This window comes from Amblyraja radiata, chromosome 21 (assembly GCF_010909765.2).
Source record: "Amblyraja radiata isolate CabotCenter1 chromosome 21, sAmbRad1.1.pri, whole genome shotgun sequence".
Taxonomy (NCBI): Eukaryota; Metazoa; Chordata; class Chondrichthyes; order Rajiformes; family Rajidae; genus Amblyraja; species Amblyraja radiata.
In genome coordinates this window covers 7498791-7520542 of record NC_045976.1, presented here as the reverse complement: position 1 = coordinate 7520542, position 21752 = coordinate 7498791, and the positions used below count along the sequence as shown (strand labels likewise).

The 21752-nt window shown below is 60.2% G+C and overlaps 1 protein-coding gene across 1 annotated transcript in view; it reads left to right on the top strand.

The window, feature by feature from the left end:
• Positions 1-19978, top strand: part of sspn (sarcospan) — a 29507-nt gene extending 9529 nt beyond the window's left edge. Inside the window, exons 2-3 of the mRNA XM_033039435.1 lie at positions 2622-2708; positions 19440-19978. Of these exons, the coding sequence (XP_032895326.1) occupies positions 2622-2708; positions 19440-19805 (453 nt within the window). The 3' untranslated portion in view covers positions 19806-19978. The remainder of the gene's footprint in view (positions 1-2621; positions 2709-19439) is intronic.
• The last annotated feature ends 1774 nt before the right edge of the window (positions 19979-21752 follow it).

The following is a 21752-nucleotide window of genomic DNA, read 5'->3' as shown; positions in this document are numbered from 1 at the left end:
TCAGGATGTGGATTGATTGCTTCGGATGCTGCCTGTTAGAAATAACACTGCATCTTGGTCTATGAAGGCTAAGCATCGATCAGACTTAAAAGCCAGCATGCACCCAAATTGCCAGATAGATGTGCGTAGACTGACCCGTACATTCTACAAAGGGCACCATTAATGTACTAAGCAGATTTTGTTGCAGAATAATGTTCCTGTAGATTAGTAGCACAGCACAGTGGTGCAGTGGGTAGAGTCGCTGCCTCACAGTGCCGGTGACACAGGTTCGATCCTGACCTCGGGTGCTGTCTGGGAGTGGAGTTTGCACGTTCTCCCTGTGACCTGCGTGGGTTTCCTCCAGTTTCCTCCCACACTTCAAAGACGTGCGAGTTTGTAGTTTGTAGTTGGCCTTCAGGAAATTGTGCAGGGGGCCGATGAATAATTGGGATTAACGGAGAACTAGTGTGAACGGGTGATCGATGGTCGGCATGGACTGGGTGGGCCGAAGGGCCTGTTACCATGCCGTACCTTTCAATCAATCAGTGCTTTAGAAATATTGTTTTCCCAGTCCACATAATGGAAGCAGAGTAAATATTTGACACATGTAAAGTGTTGATATTTAGTTCGTTTAGTTTAGAGATACAGCGCAGAAACAGGCCCTTCGGCCCGCCGAGACCGTGCCGACCAGCAATGCCCACACATTAACCCTCTCCTACAGGGCCGGTGCTAGGAATTGCGGGGCCCAATTTATGTATGTTTATATTTCGTGTAGTATGCTCGTCTTTAACCAAAAAAAACATTAAATGCTTGATATACTAAAATTTTGAAAAACTATATGAAAGTGTCACACATCTAATAAAATGAGCGGCACTTTGAAAGATTGAATGTGTGTGTGTGTGTGTGTGTGTGTGTGTGTGTGTGTGTGTGTGTGTGTGTGTGTGTGTATGTGTGTGTTTATGAGTGTATGCGATTGTGTCTCTGTGTCTGAGTGTGTGTGTTTGTGTGTATGCGTCTGTGTGTGTGCGTGCATGGCCGGCCTTAGGGGGTTTAAACGGTTTAGAGATGTTTAGAGGGCTTCAGATGGGTTCAGGTGTGTTTACAATTGTTTAGAGGGGAATAGAGGGAAATAGGGGGGCTAGAGGGGGTTTAGAGGTGTTCAGAGGGTCCCAGAGGGGTTTAGAGACGTTATAAGCCCCCCCGTGAGAAATTGTATTTCTCTGAAATTGAAGATAGACATAAAGCTGGAGTAACTCAGCAGACAGGCAGCGCAGCGACTCTGGAGAGAAGACCCTTCTTCAGACCGAACTGAACTCGCGTCGGTGAGAGTACTTGTGATTGTCTGAAGAAGGGTCTCGGCCAGAAACACAACCCTCTCCCCAGAGCCGCTGCCCGTCCCGCTGAGCCACCTTCAACTTCAGAGCCAAACAAAAAACACAGAGTGCTGGAGGAACTCAGCGGGCCAGGCGAATGCCTCACCAGCTGAGTTTCTCCAGCATTTTTGTCTACCGCTAAACATCAATGATTCCGGGAATGCTGAGGGGACAGGGTGATAGAGAGGGAGTAGGAGAGCTAGAGAGAGACAATATGGGGAGCGGGAGAGAGAGCGCGAGAGAAAGAGGGAGGGAGGGAGTGAGCAAAAGACAGAGAGACACAACGTGGGTCGGTAGGTGAATGACTAACCTGCCCACCAGGAAGAAGCCCCTTCTCGCGGTCCGGGGCCCTCACTCATGATGGTGAGTTAAATGAAATTCTCAACGTGTCATCGATCTACATTCCTCAGTAATGTAATTGTGTTTTAAACAAGTATTAATGACGCCGCGTGAATTTTATTCAAAGGAACACGGCGTCATTAAATGAGTCTGAAGAAGGGTTTCGGCCCGAAACGTCGCCTATTTCCTTCGCTCCATAGATGCTGCTGCACCCGCTGAGTTTCCCCAGCAATTTTGTGTACCTTCGATATTCCAGCATCTGCAGTTCCCTTTTGAACACGGCGTCATTAATACTTGTTCAAAACACTATAACATTTACTGAGGAATGTGGATATATGCAGATTCATGACATCGCATAACAAGGTGTTAACTACTAACCGTTAAGAAGTGCTAACAGCACTAGTTAACAAATCCTTTGTGTATGATGGCCATGCAGCAGTTGTTATGCATGTTCGTTTAAAAAAAATCCGGATGGCGAATTAAAAAAAATCTTTATTTAACAAAGAGAATTCGTATTTCCGTACGAAATACTGAACATTAGTGCGGGGCCCCCATTAGGCGCGGGGCCCAATTGGGAGCAATCGGTCAAATCGGCTTAACGCCGGCCCTGCTCTCCTACCAACACTGGGTACAATTTTTACATTGATATCAAGCCAATTAACCTGCAAACCTGTATGTCTTTGGAGTGTGGGAGGAAGAAAATCCACACAGGTCACGGGGAGAACGTGCAAACTCCGTATAGTCAGCACCTGTGATCAGGATTGAACGCGGGTCTCTGGCGCTGTAAGGCAGCAACTCTACCTCTGCGCCACCGTGCCACACAATTCTAAACTTAATATTTAGCTGAGAAGGAGGAAGAGGCTGTTTAATACACTACATTAAAAAAATGACTTTGTAAATAATTAATTGATTATAATTTTTAATTTGCAGATGTGCGTGGCTGCGTTGCTTGGGCTGTACATATTCTGCGTCACGTACGAGATCGATGAACAGACGGTTCGCCAGTTTATAGTGAAGGTAATGGATGACTGACGTGGTTTTGGTATCAAGTCAAACTATTCAGCACCAACCCAGGATTGTGTAACACCAGTTAACGCTGGCCTGAACAAGGGTCTAGGTTTAAGGTGACGGGGGAAAGAATTAATAGGAACCCGGATTTAATTTAGTTTAGGGATACATCGTGGAAACAGGCCCTTCAGCCCACCGAGTCCATACCAACCCACCATCCCCACACACCAACACTATCTTACATGCACTAGGGACAATTTACATTTATACAAGCCAATTAACCTACAAACATGAGATTGACACAAAAAGCTGGAGTAACTCTGCGGGACAGGCAGCATATCTGGAGAGAAAGAAGGGTCTCGACCCGAAACATCACCAATTCCGTCTCTCCAGAGATGCTGCTTGTCCCGCTGAGTTACTCCAGCATTTTGTGTCTATCCTCGGTTTAAACCAGCATCTGCAGTTCCTTCCTACATACGTGGTTGTTTCCAAGATGGCGCCCAACCCAGGTGACTATTTGCGTGCTAGCCACAGAAGCAGGTCTACAATCACGTATTACAATCGCTCCACACACTTAAATCGCTACTCCTACAGCAACATTTCTTACTTTAGCTATGCTATACACTGGAAATGGCTCGATTGTAATAATGTGTAGTCTTTCCGCTGACTGGATCGCACGGAACAAAGGCTTTTGTTGCATTCCAGTTTCCTCGTACACTCCACACACGTGCAGGTTTGTAGGTCAATTGGCTTTTGTAGATTTAGTTAAGTTTAGAGATACAGCACAGAAACAGGCCGTTCGGCCCACCGAGTCCGCGCCGACCAGCGATCCCCGCACATTAATTCCTAATTTGAGGAAGGACATTCTTGCTATTGAGGGAGTGCAGCGTAAGTTTACAAAGTTAATTCCCGGGATGGCGGGACTGTCATATGCTGAGAGAATGGAGCAGCTGGGCTTGTACACTCTGGAGTTTAGAAGGATGAGAGGATATCTCATTGAAACATATAAGATTGTTAAGGGCTTGAACACACTAGAGGCAGGAAACATGTTACTGATGTTGGGGGAGTCCTGAATCAGGGGCCACAGTTTAAGAATAAGGAGTAAGCCATTTAGAACGGAGACGAGGAAACACTTTTTCTCACAGTCTGTGGAATTCTCTGCCTCAGAGGGCGGTGGAGGCAGGTTCTCTGGATGCTTTCAAGAGAGAGCTAGATAGGGCTCTTAAAAATAGCAGAGTCAGGGGATATGGGGAGAAGGCAGGAACGGGGTACTGATTGGGGATGATAAGCCATGATCACATTGAATGGCGGTGCTGGCTCGAAGGGCCAAATGGCCTGCTCCTGCACCTATTGTCTATTGTCTATTAACCCATAGTGGCTACACTATGATGGCATTCCAAGTGCAGTTGGAGAATAAACATCATCAGATCAGAACCTGTCACTTCAATTTAAATAAGGGCCATTATAATGTTATGAAGCATGAGTTGTATAAGCTGGAGACACAAGAGACCACAAACGCTGGAATCTTGAGCAAAGAAATGAACGGTTAGATGAAGTTCTTAGTTTAATTTAGTTTAGTTTAGAGATACGGCTTGGAAACAGGCCCTTCGGCCCACCGAGTCCGCACTGACCAGCGATCCCCGTGCGCTAGGGACAATTCACATTTATCCCAAGCCAATTAGCCTACAAACCTGTACGTCTTTAGAGTGTTGGGGGGATGCAGGAGATCCCGGAGAAAACCCATGCAGGTCACAGGGAGAACGTACAAACTCCGTACAGACAGCGCCCGTAGTCAGGATCGAACCCGGGTCGCTGGCGTTGTGAGGCAGCAACTCTACCTCTGCGCCACCATGCCACCCTACAGGCCAACAAGTCAGGTAGCATGTTGTCTATGTTGGGTCAGCAAGCAGATGGGACAGTAGGTGAATAGGTGACAAATCTTCAAAAGTTGCAGCAGCATCTTGATCGCTTGGACAGGGGGGCTGAGAAGTGGTTGATGATGGAATTTAAAACAGAGAAATGTGAGGTGTTATATTTTGTGGTCCAACATGGCCAGGACCTGCACAGTGAATGGTAGGACTCTGGGATGTCTTGTAGATCAGAGGGTTCAAGAAGTTCAGGGACATAGTTTCTCAAAAGTGGTATCACAGGTAGATAGGGTGGTCAAAAACTACTTTTGGCACTTTGGCCTCATCAGTCTTGAGTATAGAAGTTGGGTGGTCATATTTCAGTTATATAAAATATTAGTGAATCCATATTTAGAGCATTGTGTTGTGTTTTGGGCATTGAATATTGAGGTTGGGAGGTCATGTTGCTGTTATAGAAGACATTGGTGAGGCCGCATTTAGAGTATTGTGTTCAGTTTTGGGCACCGTATCATTAGCAAGATGCTGTCAAGCTGGAAAGTGCGCAGACAAGATTGACGAGGATGTTGCCAGGACCCGAGGGCCTGAGCTATAGGGAGAGGTTGAGCAGGCTAGGACTCTATTCCTTAGAGCACAGGAGGATGAGGGGTGATCTTATAGAGTTGGGAAGCTCCGGTTTCCTCCCACACTCCAAAGACGTACCGGTTTGTAGGTTAATTGGTTTGGTATAAATGTAAATTGTCCCTAGTGTGTGTAGGGTAGTGTTAGTATGTGGAGATCGCTGGTTGGCTTGGACGTGGTGGGCCCGAAGGGCCTGTTTCCACACTGTAGTAGGCCCCTCTTGGTCATGACTGACCATGGGTGATGCATCCTGGTTTGTCGGATGCAAGTCTGGGCGATGTCATATGGAGGACAGGCTGTTGCCCATGCAGCACGTCCCCCCTTCTCCACGTCGCTGATCGAGCCAAAGGAACAGCAGGGCCGTTACAGTTTGGCACCAGCGCCGTAGCAGGAGCTGCCAGAGCGAGGTTAAACTGCCTTAGGGGCACCGGCTCCGGATTTCTCTTGAGGTTTACTCCTGGAGCCTTTTCCATGACTGGATATGGCCACAAGGCAGTGGAGGTTCTAAATCAGAGTTTTCCCTCTCTTAGATGGACTGCCTTCCCAGACTGACAAGCTCCATCTGCCCGAGACTCGTGGCGGCGGGAGCGTCTACCTTCCCGTGCTGGTCTATAGCACCTGCCCACTGCCCACTGCCCACTGCCCAGTCCACTGCCCCAATGCCCACTGCCCACTGCCCACTGTCCCACTCCCCATTGCCCACTGTCCACTGCCCACTGCCCCACTGTCCCACTGCCCACTGTCCACTGTCCCACTGCCCCACTGTCCCACTGCCCCACTGTCCACTGCCCCACTGCCCACTGCCCACTGCCCCACTGCCCACTGCCCACTGCCCCACTGTCCACTGCCCCACTGCCCACTGTCCACTGCCCCACTGTCCACTGCCCCACTGCCCCACTGTCCACTGGTCCACTGCCCACTGCCCCACTGTCCACTGCCCCACTGCCCCACTGGCCCCACTGCCCCACTGCCCCACTGTCCACTGCCCCACTGCCCCACTGCCCACTATCCACTGCCCCACTGTCCACTGCCCCACTATCCACTGCCCCACTGCCCCACTGCCCCACTGCCCACTGCCCACTGTCCACTGCCCCACTGCCCACTGTCCCACTGCCCACCTGCCCACTGTCCACTGCCCACTGCCCCACTGCCCACTGTCCCACTGTCCACTGTCCACTGCCCCACTGCCCCACTGCCCCACTGTCCACTGCCCACTGCCACACTGCCCACTGTCCACTGCCCCACTGTCCACTGTCCACTGCCCACTGCCCACTGCCCCACTGCCCCACTGCCCACTGCCCCACTGCCCACTGCCACACTGCCCCACTGTCCACTGCCCACTCCCCACTGCCCCACTGCCCCCACTGTCCACTGCCCCACTGTCCACTTCCCACTGCCCACTGCCCCACTGCACCACTGCCCCACTGCCCCACTGACCACTGCCCCCACTGTCCACTGCCCACTGTCCACTGTCCACTGCCCCACTGTCCACTGACCACTGCCCCCACTGTCCACTGCCCCGCTGTCCACTGCCCACTGCCCCACTGCCCACTGTCCACTGTCCACTCCCCACTGCCCCGCTGTCCACTGCCCCACTGCCCACTGCCCCACTGCCCCACTGTCCACTCCCCACTGCCCCACTCCCCACTGCCCCACTCCCCACTGCCCCACTGCCCACTCCCCACTGCCCCACTGCCCCACTGCCCCACTGCCCACTGCCCCACTGCCCACTGCCCCACTGCCCCACTGCCCACTGCCCCACTGCCCCACTGCCCCACTGCCCACTCCCCACTGTCCCACTGCCCCACTGCCCACTGCCCCACTGCCCACTCCCCACTGCCCCACTGCCCACTCCCCACTGCCCCACTGCCCCACTGCCCCACTGCCCACTCCCCACTCCCCACTGCCCACTGCCCACTGCCCCACTGCCCCACTGTCCACTGCCCACTGTCCACTGCCCACTGCCCCACTGCCCCACTGCCCACTGCCCACTGTCCACTGCCCCACTGTCCACTGCCCCACTGCCCCACTGTCAACTGCCCCACTGGCCCACTGTCCACTGCCCCACTGGCCCACTGTCCACTGCCCCACTATCCACTGCCCACTGCCCCACTGTACAACTGTCCACTGCCCCACTGTCCACTGCCCCACTGCCCCACTGCCCACTGCCCCACTGTTCACTGCCCCACTGCCCACTGTACAACTGTCCACTGCCCCACTGCCCCACTGCCCACTGCCCCACTGCCCACTGTACAACTGTCCATTGCCCCACTGCCCACTGCCCACTGCCCCACTGTTCACTGCCCCACTGCCCCACTGCCCCACTGCCCCACTGTCCTCTGCCCCACTGCCCACTGCCCCACTGTTCACTGCCCCACTGCCCACTGTACAACTGTCCACTGCCCCACTGCCCCACTGTCCACTGCCCACTGCCCCACTGCCCCACTGACCACTGCCCCCACTGTCCACTGCCCCACTGCCCCACTGTCCCACTGCCCACTGCCTCACTGCCCCACTGACCACTGCCCCCACTGTCCACTGCCCCACTGCCCCACTGTCCACTGCCCCCACTGTCCACTGCCCCACTGCCCCACTGTCCACTGCCCCACTGCCCACTGTCCACTGCCCCACTGCCCACTGTCCACCCCACTGCCCACTGCCCACTGCCCCACTGCCCCACTGTCCACTGCCCCACTGTCCACTGCCCCACTGCCCCACTGCCCACTGCCCCACTGCCCCACTGACCACTGCCCCCACTGTCCACTGCCCCACTGCCCCACTGTCCACTGCCCCCACTGTCCACTGCCCCACTGCCCCACTGTCCACTGCCCCACTGCCCACTGCCCCACTGCCCCACTGCCCACTGTCCACCCCACTGCCCACTGCCCACTGCCCCACTGCCCACTGCCCACTGCCCACTGCCCACTGCCCCACTGCCCCACTGCCCACTGCCCACTGCCCCACTGCCCACTGCCCACTGTCCCACTGCCCACTGCCCCACTGCCCCACTGCCCCACTGCCCCACTGCCCACTGCCCCACTGCCCCACTACCCCACTGCCCCACTGTCCACTGCCCCACTGCCCACTGTCCACTGTCCACTGCCCCACTGTCCACTGACCACTGCCCCGCTGTCCACTGCCCCACTGCCCACTGCTCACTGCCCACTGTCCACTCCCCACTCCCCACTGTCCACTGACCACTGCCCCACTGCCCCACTGTCCACTGACCACTGCCCCACTGTCCACTGCCCCACTGCCCACTGCCCACTGCCCCACTGTCCACTGCCCCACTGCCCCACTGTCCACTGCCCACTGCCCACTGCCCACTGCCCACTGCCCCACTGCCCCACTGCCCACTGCCCACTGCCCCACTGCCCCACTGTCCACTGACCACTGCCCCGCTGCCCACTGCCCCACTGCCCCACTGCCCCACTGTCCACTGCCCCACTGTCCCACTGTCCACTGCCCCACTGCCCCACTGTCCACTGCTCACTGTCCCACTGTCCCACTGCCCACTGCCCTCTGTCCGCTGTCCACTGCCCACTGTCCGCTGCCCACTGCCCATTGTCCACTGCCCACTGCCCACTGTCCACTGCCCACTGCCCACTGTCCACTGCCCACTGCCCCACTGTCCCACTGCCCACTGTCCACTGCTCCACTGCCCACTGCCCCACTGCCCCACTGTCCCACTGCCCCACTGCCCACTGCCCACTGTCCACTGCCCACTGTCCACTGCCCCATTGTCCACTGCCCCACTGCCCCACTGTCCACTGCCCCACTGTCCACTACCCACTGTCCACTGCCCCACTGCCCACTGTACAACTGCCCACTGCCCCACTGCCCACTGCCCCACTGTCCACTGCCCCACTGCCCACTGCCCCACTGCCCCACTGTCCACTGCCCCACTGCCCCACTGCCCCACTGTCCACTGCCCACTGCCCCACTGCCCCACTGTCCACTGCCCCACTGCCCACTGCCCCACTGCCCACTGCCCACTGCCCACTGTCCACTGCCCACTGCCCCACTGCCCACTGTCCACTGCCCACTGCCCCACTGCCCCACTGCCCACTGCCCACTGCCCACTGCCCACTGCCCCACTGCCCCACTGCCCACTGTCCACGCCCCACTGTCCACTCCCCACTGCCCACTGCCCACTGCCCCACTGCCCACTGTCCACGCCCACTTCCCCACTGCCCACTGCCCCACTGCCCACTGCCCACTGTCCACTGCCCCACTGCCCACTGCCCACTGCCCACTGCCCACTGCCCCACTGCCCACTGCCCCACTGCCCACTGCCCACTGTCCACTGCCCACTGCCCACTGCCCCACTGCCCACTGCCCCACTGTCCACTGCCCACTGCCCCCTGCCCCTGCCCACCCCCACTGCCCCACTACCCCACTGCCCACTGCCCGCTGTCCACTGCCCCACTGCCACTGCCCACTGTCCACTCCCCACTGCCCACTGTCCCACTGACCACTGCCCCACTGCCCCACTGTCCACTGCCCCACTGGCCCACTGTCCACTGCCCCACTGTCCACTGCCCACTGCCCCACTGCCCACTGTACAACTGTCCACTGCCCCACTGTCCACTGCCCCACTGCCCCACTGCCCCACTGCCCACTGCCCCACTGTTCACTGCCACACTGTCCACTGCCCCACTGCCCCACTGCCCACTGCCCCACTGCCCACTGCCCCACTGCCCACTGTACAACTGTCCACTGCCCCACTGCCCACTGCCCACTGCCCCACTGCCCCACTGCCCCACTGCCCCACTGTCCACTGCCCACTGCCCACTGCCCCTCTGCCCCACTGACCACTGCCCCCACTGTCCACTGCCCCACTGCCCACTGTCCACTGCCCCACTGCCCACTGCCCCACTGCCCCACTGCCCCCACTGTCCACTGCCCACTGCCCCACTGTCCACTGCCCCACTGCCCACTGTCCACTGCCCCACTGCCCCACTGCCCACTGTCCACCCCACTGCCCACTGCCCACTGCCCACTGCCCCACTGTCCACTGCCCCACTGCCCACTGCCCCACTGCCCCACTGCCCCACTGCCCACTGCCCCACTGCCCCACTGCCCCACTGCCCCACTGCCCACTGCCCACTGCCCCACTGCCCCACTGCCCACTTCCCACTGTCCCACTGCCCCACTGCCCACTGCCCCACTGCCCCACTGCCCCACTGCCCCACTGTCCACTGCCCCACTGCCCACTGTCCACTGTCCACTGCCCCACTGTCCACTGACCACTGCCCCCACTGTCCACTGCCCCACTGCCCCGCTGTCCACTCCCCACTGTCCACTCCCCACTCCCCACTGCCCCACTGTCCACTGACCACTGCCCCACTGCCCCACTGCCCACTGACCCACTGCCCCGCTGCCCACTGCCCCACTGCCCCACTGCCCCACTGCCCCACTGTCCACTGCCCCACTGCCCCACTGCCCACTGCCCACTGCCCACTGTCCACTGCCCCACTGCCCACTGCCCACTGCCCCACTGTCCACTGCCCCACTGCCCACTGCCCCACTGCCCCACTGCCCCACTGCCCCACTGACCACTGCCCCACTGTCCACTGACCACTGCCCCCACTGTCCACTGCCCCGCTGTCCACTGCCCACTGCCCCACTGTCCACTGTCCACTCCCCACTGCCCCGCTGTCCACTGCCCCACTGCCCACTGCCCCACTGCCCCACTGTCCACTCCCCACTGCCCCACTCCCCACTGCCCCACTCCCCACTGCCCACTGCCCACTCCCCACTGCCCACTGCCCCACTGCCCCACTGCCCACTGCCCCACTGCCCACTGCCCCACTGCCCCACTGCCCACTGCCCCACTGCCCACTGCCCACTCCCCACTGTCCCACTGCCCCACTGCCCACTCCCCCACTGCCCTCTCCCCACTGCCCTCTCCCCACTGCCCACTCCCCACTGCCCTCTCCCCCACTGCCCACTCCCCACTCCCCACTGCCCACTGCCCACTGCCCACTGCCCTCTCCCCACTGCCCACTGTCCACTGCCCACTGCCCACTGCCCCACTGCCCACTGCCCACTGTCCACTGCCCCACTGTCCACTGCCCACTGCCCCACTGTCAACTGCCCCACTGGCCCACTGTCCACTGCCCCACTGGCCCACTGTCCACTGCCCCACTATCCACTGCCCACTGCCCCACTGTACAACTGTCCACTGCCCCACTGTCCACTGCCCCACTGCCCACTGCCCACTGCCCCACTGTTCCCGGCCCCACTGCCCACTGTACAACTGTCCACTGCCCCACTGCCCCACTGCCCACTGCCCCACTGCCCACTGTACAACTGTCCATTGCCCCACTGCCCACTGCCCACTGCCCCACTGTTCACTGCCCCACTGCCCCACTGCCCCACTGCCCCACTGTCCACTGCCCCACTGCCCACTGCCCCACTGTTCACTGCCCCACTGCCCACTGTACAACTGTCCACTGCCCCACTGCCCCACTGTCCACTGCCCACTGCCCCACTGCCCCACTGACCACTGCCCCCACTGTCCCACTGCCCCACTGCCCCACTGTCCCACTGCCCACTGCCTCACTGCCCCACTGACCACTGCCCCCACTGTCCACTGCCCCACTGCCCCACTGTCCACTGCCCCCACTGTCCACTGCCCCACTGCCCCACTGTCCACTGCCCCACTGCCCACTGTCCACTGCCCCACTGCCCACTGTCCACCCCACTGCCCACTGTCCCACTGCCCCACTGCCCACTGCCCCACTGCCCACTGTCCACTGCCCCACTGCCCACTGCCCACTGCCCCACTGCCCACTGACCACTGCCCCCACTGTCCACTGCCCCACTGCCCCCACTGTCACTGCCCCCACTGCCCACTGCCCCACTGCCCACTGTCCACTGCCCCACTGCCCACTGCCCCACTGCCCCACTGCCCACTGTCCACCCCAACTGCCCACTGCCCTCTCCCCACTGCCCACTGCCCCACTGCCCACTGCCCACTGCCCCACTGCCCCACTGCCCACTGCCCACTGCCCCACTGCCCACTCCCCCACTGCCCACTGCCCACTGCCCCACTGCCCACTGCCCCCTGCCCCACTGCCCACTGCCCCACTGCCCCACTGCCCCACTGCCCCACTGTCCACTGCCCCACTGCCCACTGTCCACTGTCCACTGCCCCACTGTCCACTGACCACTGCCCCGCTGTCCACTGCCCCACTGCCCACTGCTCACTGCCCACTGTCCACTCCCCACTCCCCACTGTCCACTGACCACTGCCCCACTGCCCCACTGTCCACTGACCACTGCCCCACTGTCCACTGCCCCACTGCCCACTGCCCACTGCCCCACTGTCCACTGCCCCACTGCCCCACTGTCCACTGCCCCACTGCCCCACTGACCACTGCCCCACTGCCCCACTGCCCCACTGCCCACTGCCCACTGCCCCACTGCCCCACTGTCCACTGACCACTGCCCCGCTGCCCACTGCCCCACTGCCCCACTGCCCCACTGTCCACTGCCCCACTGTCCCACTGTCCACTGCCCCACTGCCCCACTGTCCACTGCTCACTGTCCCACTGTCCCACTGCCCACTGCCCTCTGTCCGCTGTCCACTGCCCACTGTCCGCTGCCCACTGCCCATTGTCCACTGCCCACTGCCCACTGTCCACTGCCCACTGCCCCGCTGTCCACTGCCCACTGCCCCACTGTCCCACTGCCCACTGTCCACTGCTCCACTGCCCACTGCCCCACTGCCCCACTGTCCCACTGCCCCACTGCCCACTGCCCACTGTCCACTGCCCACTGTCCACTGCCCCATTGTCCACTGCCCCACTGCCCCCCTGTCCACTGCCCCACTGTCCACTACCCACTGTCCACTGCCCCACTGCCCACTGTACAACTGCCCACTGCCCCACTGCCCACTGCCCCACTGCCCCACTGCCCACTGCCCCACTGCCCCACTGTCCACTGCCCCACTGCCCCACTGCCCCACTGTCCACTGCCCCACTGCCCCCCTGCCCCACTGTCCACTGCCCCACTGCCCACTGCCCCACTGCCCCACTGCCCACTGCCCCACTGTCCACTGCCCACTGCCCCACTGCCCACTGTCCACTGCCCACTGCCCCACTGCCCCACTGCCCACTGCCCCACTGCCCACTGCCCCACTGCCCCACTGCCCCACTGCCCACTGTCCACTGCCCCACTGTCCACTCCCCACTGCCCACTGCCCCACTGCCCCACTGCCCACTGTCCACGCCCCACTTCCCCACTGCCCACTGCCCCACTGCCCACTGCCCCACTGCCCACTGCCCCACTGCCCACTGCCCCACTGCCCACTGCCCCACTGCCCACTGCCCCACTGCCCACTGCCCACTGTCCCACTGCCCACTGCCCACTGCCCCACTGTCCACTGCCCCACTGTCCACTGCCCACTGCCCACTGCCCCACTACCCCACTGCCCCACTGCCCCGCTGTCCACTGCCCCACTGCCCACTGCCCACTGTCCACTCCCCACTGCCCCACTGTCCCACTGACCACTGCCCCACTGCCCCACTGTCCACTGCCCCACTGGCCCACTGTCCACTGCCCCACTGTCCACTGCCCACTGCCCCACTGCCCACTGTACAACTGTCCACTGCCCCACTGTCCACTGCCCCACTGCCCCACTGCCCCACTGCCCACTGCCCCACTGTTCACTGCCACACTGTCCACTGCCCCACTGCCCCACTGCCCACTGCCCCACTGCCCACTGCCCCACTGCCCACTGTACAACTGTCCACTGCCCCACTGCCCACTGCCCACTGCCCCACTGCCCCACTGCCCCACTGCCCCACTGTCCACTGCCCACTGCCCACTGCCCCTCTGCCCCACTGACCACTGCCCCGCTGTCCACTGCCCCACTGCCCCACTGTCCACTGCCCCACTGCCCACTGCCCCACTGCCCCACTGCCCCCACTGTCCACTGCCCCACTGCCCCACTGTCCACTGCCCCACTGCCCACTGTCCACTGCCCCACTGCCCCACTGCCCACTGTCCACCCCACTGCCCACTGCCCACTGCCCACTGCCCCACTGTCCACTGCCCCACTGCCCACTGCCCCACTGCCCCACTGCCCCACTGCCCACTGCCCCACTGCCCACTGCCCCACTGCCCACTGTCCACTGCCCCACTGCCCCACTGCCCACTTCCCACTGTCCCACTGCCCCACTGCCCACTGCCCACTGCCCCACTGCCCCACTGCCCCACTGTCCACTGCCCACTGCCCACTGTCCACTGTCCACTGCCCACTGTCCACTCACCACTGCCCCCTGTCCACTGCCCCACTGCCCCGCTGTCCACTCCCCACTGTCCACTCCCCACTCCCCACTGCCCCACTGTCCACTGACCACTGCCCCACTGCCCCACTGCCCACTGACCCACTGCCCCGCTGCCCACTGCCCCACTGCCCCACTGCCCCACTGCCCACTGCCCCCTGTCCAACTGCCCACTGCCCCACTGCCCACTGCCCCACTGCCCACTGTCCACTGCCCCACTGCCCACTGCCACACTGCCCCACTGTCCACTGCCCCACTGCCCACTGCCCCACTGCCCCACTGCCCCACTGCCCCACTGACCACTGCCCCACTGCCCCACTGCCCACTGCCCACTGTCCACTGTCCACTGTCCACTGCCCACTGCCCCACTGTCCACTGCTCACTGTCCCACTGCCCTCTGTCCGCTGTCCACTGCCCACTGTCCGCTGCCCACTGCCCATTGTCCACTGCCCACTGTCCCACTGCCCACTGTCCACTGCCCACTGCCCACTGTCCTCTGCCCACTGTCCACTGCCCCGCTGCCCCACTGCCCCACTGCCCACTGTCCCACTGCCCCACTGCCCACTGTCCACTGCCCCACGGTCCACTGCCCACTGCCCACTGCCCACTGCCCCACTGCCCACTGCCCCACGGTCCACTGCCCACTGCCCCACTCCCCACTGCCCACTGCCCACTGCCCCACTGCCCACTGCCCAACTGCCCACTGCCCCACTGCCCCACTGTCCACTGCCCACTGTCCACCCCACTGCCCACTGCCCACTGCCCGCTGTCCCACTGTCCACTGCCCACTGTCCACCCAACTGCCCCACTGCCCACTGCCCACTCCCCACTGCTCACTGTCCACTGCCCACTCCCCACTGCCCACTGCCCACTGTCCACCCCTCTGCCCACTGTCCACCCCACTGCCCACTCCCCACTGCCCACTCCCCACTCCCCACTGTCCACTCCCCACTGCCCACTGTCCACCCCACTGCCCACTGCCCCACTGCCCACTGTCCCACTGCCCACTGTCCACTGCCCACTGCCCACTGTCCACTGCCCACTGTCCACCCCACTGCCCACTCCCCACTGCCCAATGCCCACTGCCCACTCCCCACTGCCCACTGCCCGCTGCCCACTGTCCACTGCCCACTGCCCACTGTCCACTGCCCACTGTCCACCCCACTGCCCACTGCCCACTCCCCACTGCCCACGGCCCACTGCCCACTGTCCACCCCACTCCCCACTGCCCACTCCCCACTGCCCACTGGCCACTGCCCCACTGCCCACTGTCCACCCCACTGCCCACTCCCCACTGCCCCACTGCCCACTGCCCACTCCCCACTGCCCACTGCCCCACTGCCCACTGTCCACTCCCCGCTGCCCACTGTCCACCCCTCTGCCCACTGCCCACTGCCCACTGTCCACTGCCCACCCCACTGCCCACTGTCCACCCCACTGCCCACTGTCCACCCCACTGCCCACTGTCCACTGCCCACTGCCCACTGTCCACTGTCCACTGCCCACTGTCCACCCCACTGCCCTGCCCACTGCCCACTGCCCACTGCCCTGCCCACTGCCCACTGTCCCACTGTCCACTGCCCACCCCACTGCCCACTGCCCACTGCCCACTGCCCACTGCCCACTGCCCACTGCCCACTCCCTACTGTCCCACTGCCCACTCCCCACTGCCCACTGCCCACTGTCCACCCCACTGCCCACTGCCCACTCCCCACTGCCCACCCCACTGCCCACTGCCAACTGCCCACTCCCCACCCCACTGCCCACCCCACTGCCCGCTGCCCACTGCTCACTGTCCACCCTACTGCCCACTGCCCACTGTCCACTGCCCACATGCCCCACTGACCACTTGCCCCATCCCCACTTGCCCCACTCCCCACTCTGTCCACCCCACTGCCCTACTGCCCCTGCACCCACTGCCCACTCCCCACTGCCCACTCCCCAATGCCCATTGCCCACTCCCCACTGCCCACTCCCCACTGCCCACTCCCCACTGCACAATGCTCACTGCCAACTGCCCACTGCCCCACTGTCCACTGCCCACTGCCCACTCCCCACTGCCCACTGCCCACTGCCCACTGCACAATGCTCACTGCCAACTGCCCACTGCCCACTGCCCCACTGCCCACTCCCCATTGCTCACTGCCCACTGCCCACTGCCCACTGTCCCACTGCCCACTCCCCACTGCCCACTGCCCCACTGCCCACTCGCCACTCGCCACTGCCCACTGCCCACTGCCCACTGCCCACTGCCCACTCCCCACTGTCCCACTGCCCACTCCCCACTGCCCACTGCCCACTGTCCACCCCACTGCCCACTGCCCACTCCCCACTGCCCACCCCACTGCCCACTGCCAACTGCCCACTCCCCACTGCCCACCCCACTGCCCACCCCACTGCCCGCTGCCCACTGCCCACTGTCCACCCTACTGCCCACTGTCCACTGCCCACTCCCCACTGACCACTGCCCACTCCCCACTGCCCACTCCCCACTGTCCACCCCACTGCCCCACTGCCCACTGCCCCACTGCCCACTCCCCACTGCCCACTCCCCAATGCCCATTGCCCACTCCCCACTGCCCACTCCCCACTGCCCACTCCCCACTGCACAATGCTCACTGCCAACTGCCCACTGCCCCACTGTCCACTGTCCACTGCCCACTGCCCACTCCCCACTGCCCACTGCCCACTGCCCACTGCACAATGCTCACTGCCAACTGCCCACTGCCCACTGCCCACTGTCCACTGCCCCACTGCCCACTCCCCATTGCTCACTGCCCACTGCCCACTGCCCACTGTCCCACTGCCCACTCCCCACTGCCCCACTGCCCACTCGCCACTCCCCACTGCCCACTGCCCACTGCCCACTGCCAACTGTCCACTGCCCACTGCCAACTGTCCCACTGCCCACTCCCCACTGCCCACTGCCCACTGCCAACTGTCCACTCCCCACTGCCCACTCCCCACTTCCCACTCCCCACTGCACAATGCTCACTGCCCCACTGCCCACTGCCCCACTGCCCACTGCACACTGCCCACTGTCCCACTGCCCACTGACAACTGCCCACTGCACACTGCCCACTCCCCACTGTCCCACTCCACACTGCCCACTGCCCCACTGCCCACTGCCCACTGACAACTGCCCACTGCACACTGCCCACTGCCCACTGCCCACTGCCCACTGCCCACTGCACACTGCCCACTGCCCCACTGCCCACTGACAACTGCCCACTGCACACTGCCCACTGCCCACTGCCCACTGCCCACTGCCCCACTGCCCACTGACAACTGCCCACTGCACACTGCCCACTGTCCCACTGCCCACTGCCCACTGCTCACTGCTCACTCCCCACTGCACATTGCTCACTGCCCACTGCACACTGTCCACTGTCCCACTGCCCACTGCCCACTGCTCACTGCCCACTGCCCACTGCCCACTGTCCCACTGCCCACTGCTCACTGCACACTGCCCACTGCCCACTGACAACTGCCCACTGCACACTGCCCACTGTCCACTGCACACTGCCCACTGTCCCACTGCCAACTGTCCACTGCCCCACTGCCCACTCCCCACTGCACAATGCTCACTGCCAACTGCCCACTGCCCCACTGCCCACTGACAACTGCCCACTGCCCACTGCACACTGCCCACTGACAACTGCACACTGCCCACTGCCCACTGCTCACTGCACAATGCTGACTGCACACTTTCCGCACTGTATCTCTAAACTAAACTAAATGACTATACATTATCCCAAGTGTGTAGGATTGTGCTAGTGTGCGGGGATCGCGGGTCGGCGTGGACGTGATGGGCCGAAGGGCCTGTTTCTGCGCTGTATCTCTAAACTAAACTAAACTAAACTAAACTAAACTAAACTAAACTAAACTAAACTAAACTGAACTGCCTGTCCTGCTGAGATAACTCAGCGGGACAGGCAGCATCTCTGGAGGGAAGGGAATGGGTGACGTTTCGGGTCAAGACCCTTCTTTGGACATAATGTTCTGTGGCTGAGGTAGGATTAGGGTTGTGCAGGTCAGTTCAAGAAATGGTTGCGGGAAAGCAGCTCTTCCTGAACCTGGTGATGAGGGACTTCAGGCTTCTGAACCTCCTGCCACCACCAGCAGGGTAAAGAGGACACAGCCCAGAGGGTGGTGATACTTAATTATAGAAGCCGCCTTCTTGAGTCAGTCTATCGGGTTATAGAGTCCTGAGGCATGGAAACGGGCCCTTTGACCCAACTTGCCCATGCCAACCAAGATGCCCCATCTAAGCTCAAGAAGTGCAGGTACATAGTTTCTCAAAAGTGGTAGATACGGTGGTCAAAGACTACTTTTGGCACTTTGGCCTCATCAGTCAGACTATTGAGTATAGAAGTTGGGCGGTCATATTTCGGTTATATAAAATACTAGACCAAGTGCAGACCCGTTGGTTCTGCTCCCCCAACGCAGCCGCTCCCTACCCGTAGCCTCCACGGGAGACGTGGTCCTCCAACTCAAACCGTTCCCGAACATAAGATTCCAGCACTCAGCAGTGCGGCTGTTTTTAAATGGCGTCTTTGAGGCGAGAGGTGGGCGCCAGCAGCCGTTATGGGGGGGGGGGGGGGGGGAGAAGGATTTTATTAAAAATGTGTACATAAACACAACAAAATTTAATGAGGAGTGGATACTTGGAATGAAAAGTGAAATCTCTACCGAAATGGAAAAAATCTCGGCTTTTCTGGGTCTGGTGTTGGCGTAGCAACGAATCAAAGGCTGGCACCCACAAGTCAGGCAGAAACACACACACAGCCAGCCAGCCAGCCAGCCACAGAGTTTTAATATTATATAGATATAGATAGATAGATAAATTAGTGAGGCCATATTTAGAGCATCATGTTCTGTTTAGGGCATTGAATATTGAGGTTGTGAGGTGATGCCGCTGCAACAGAGTAAAGTCCATGTGCTTTCCCTCTTCGTAGCTGGTGTACTTCCTGCTCTGCACCCTGGGCCTGATCCTCAGCATCTCAGCCGTGGCCTTCGCTGGCAACCACTTGCATCAGATGACCGGCTTCAGCTGCCACATGGAGCCGGACCACTGCGCCTGCATCCAGGACCCCGAGGATGAGATCGCCCGCACCTTCCTCTACCGCGACGTCTCCAACTGCGAGGTGGTGACCAGCACCGTCAAGCTCTACCTGCTGCTGCAGGTGGTCCTCAACCTGGTGCTGGCCCTGGTCTGCCTGCTGGGCTGCTACCTGATGTGGAAGCACAGGTACCAGGTGTTCTTCGCCGGCCTCCACTTCCACCCCTTCAAGAGCCCCACTCAAAAGCCGCAGAAGGTCTAGTTTGCCAACCCTGGTGCCAACGTCTGCTGCAGATAAGGCATTGCTCCCAATGTTAAAGGTGGACAAAAATGCTGGAGAAACTCAGTGGGTGAGGCAGCTTCAATGGAGCGAAGGAAATAGGCAACGTTTCGGGCCGAAACCCTTCTAGGGAGCGAAGGAAATAGGCAACATTTCGGACCATAACCCTTCTATGGAGCGAAGGAAATAGGCAACGTTTCGGACCATAACCCTTCTATGGAGTGAAGGAAATAGGCAACGTTTCGGCCCGAAACTTTACCTATTTCCATCCCTACATAGAAGCTGCCTACACCTGCTGAGTTTCACCAGCATTTTTTATCCACCTTCGATTTTCCAGCATCTGCAGTTCCCTTCGTGAACACTCCCAATATTGACAAGCCTTTCACAAAGCTAGGCCGGTGCTTACAGAGGGGCTGTGAGAACGTGTTTCTTACGCAAGAACGCGTGCTGCGAGGAAGCACAGATCCAAGTGGGCACAAGGAACTGCGGATGCTGGTTTACGGGGGAAACCCTCCCCCCCCCCCCCCAAAGTGCTGGAGTAACTCAGCGGGTCAGGCAGCATTCCCGGAGAGCCATGGATAGGCGACGTTTCAGGGTTGGGCCTGAAGAAAGATCCCGTGCTGGAAAAGTCGTCTATCCGTGTTCTCCAGACATGTTCCCTGGCCCACTGAGTTAAGGGCCTGTCCCACTTGCGTGTCATTTACGCGACATCATATACACGTCACGACGCGCGCGTTGTGCCACGCACGTGATGCGCACATGGCGTGCATTACGCGCGCATGGTGCATATTACGCGCGCATGGTGCGTGGTGACGTAGGCAGTGACGCGCGGTCGCGCGCAGCGCCCCAGGTTTTGGGACGTACAAAACCTTCTCCTGCCACCTGCGTGACGCGCAAATAACGCCTCAGTAAGACAGGCCCTTTAATCCAGCACGTTGTGCCTTTCTCTGGAGAACGTGGATAGACGATGTTTCGGGTGGGGACTGGAGAAGGTTCTCGACCTGAAAGGTCATCTATTCACGTTCTCCACAGCTGCTGCCCGACCGCTGAGTCACTCCACCACTTTGTGGTTTTTTAAACTTAGAGTGATATTTTTGCAGGCGTGTCTGAATACTATTGTAGGCTGCCTTTTTACACTGTTGTATGTCTGGGCAACAACTAACAAGCTACACTTTGCTCTCAGTAAAACCCCCGTGAGTTTTTTTAATCACACTAAAAATAAAAGGTTACATTGTGTATGAAGGAACTGCAGGTGCTGGTTTAAACCGAAGTGTCGAGACCCTAAACGTCACCCATTCCTTCTCTCCAGAGCTGCTGCCTGTCTCGCTGAGTTACTCCAGCCAGCTTTTTGTGTCCGTAAATGATTAAATTGTAAGTTGTTAACTGATGAAGAGTTTAAATGCAGATTATTCAAAACTGCCGATGATGGCATCTTCAGCATAAAACAAAGTGCTGGAAGAATTTAGCAACAGGGGTGTGAATGGACAGGCGATGTTTCGGGTCAGGACTCTTAGTTTACAGATAGAGCGTGGAAATAGAGCCATCAGCCCAAAGTCGGTGCCGACCAGCGATCTCTCATACACTAGGTCTGTCCTACACACTCGGGAGAATTTTACAAACCAATTAAGCCACTAGCCTGCACGTCTTTGGAGAGTGGGAGGAATCCTGGGGCACCTGGAGGAGACCCACGCAGGCACGGGGAGGACGTGCAAACTCCGTACCTGTTATAATCTCTGCCTTTCATCTTGCCGAGTGCGATGACAGGTCTGGTGAACTCACGCACGCACCCACGCACGCACACACACACAAACACGCACATAGACACATAAACACACACACGCACGCACACACACGCACATAGACACATAAACACACACACGCACACACACACACAAACACGCACATAGACACATAAACACACACACGCAC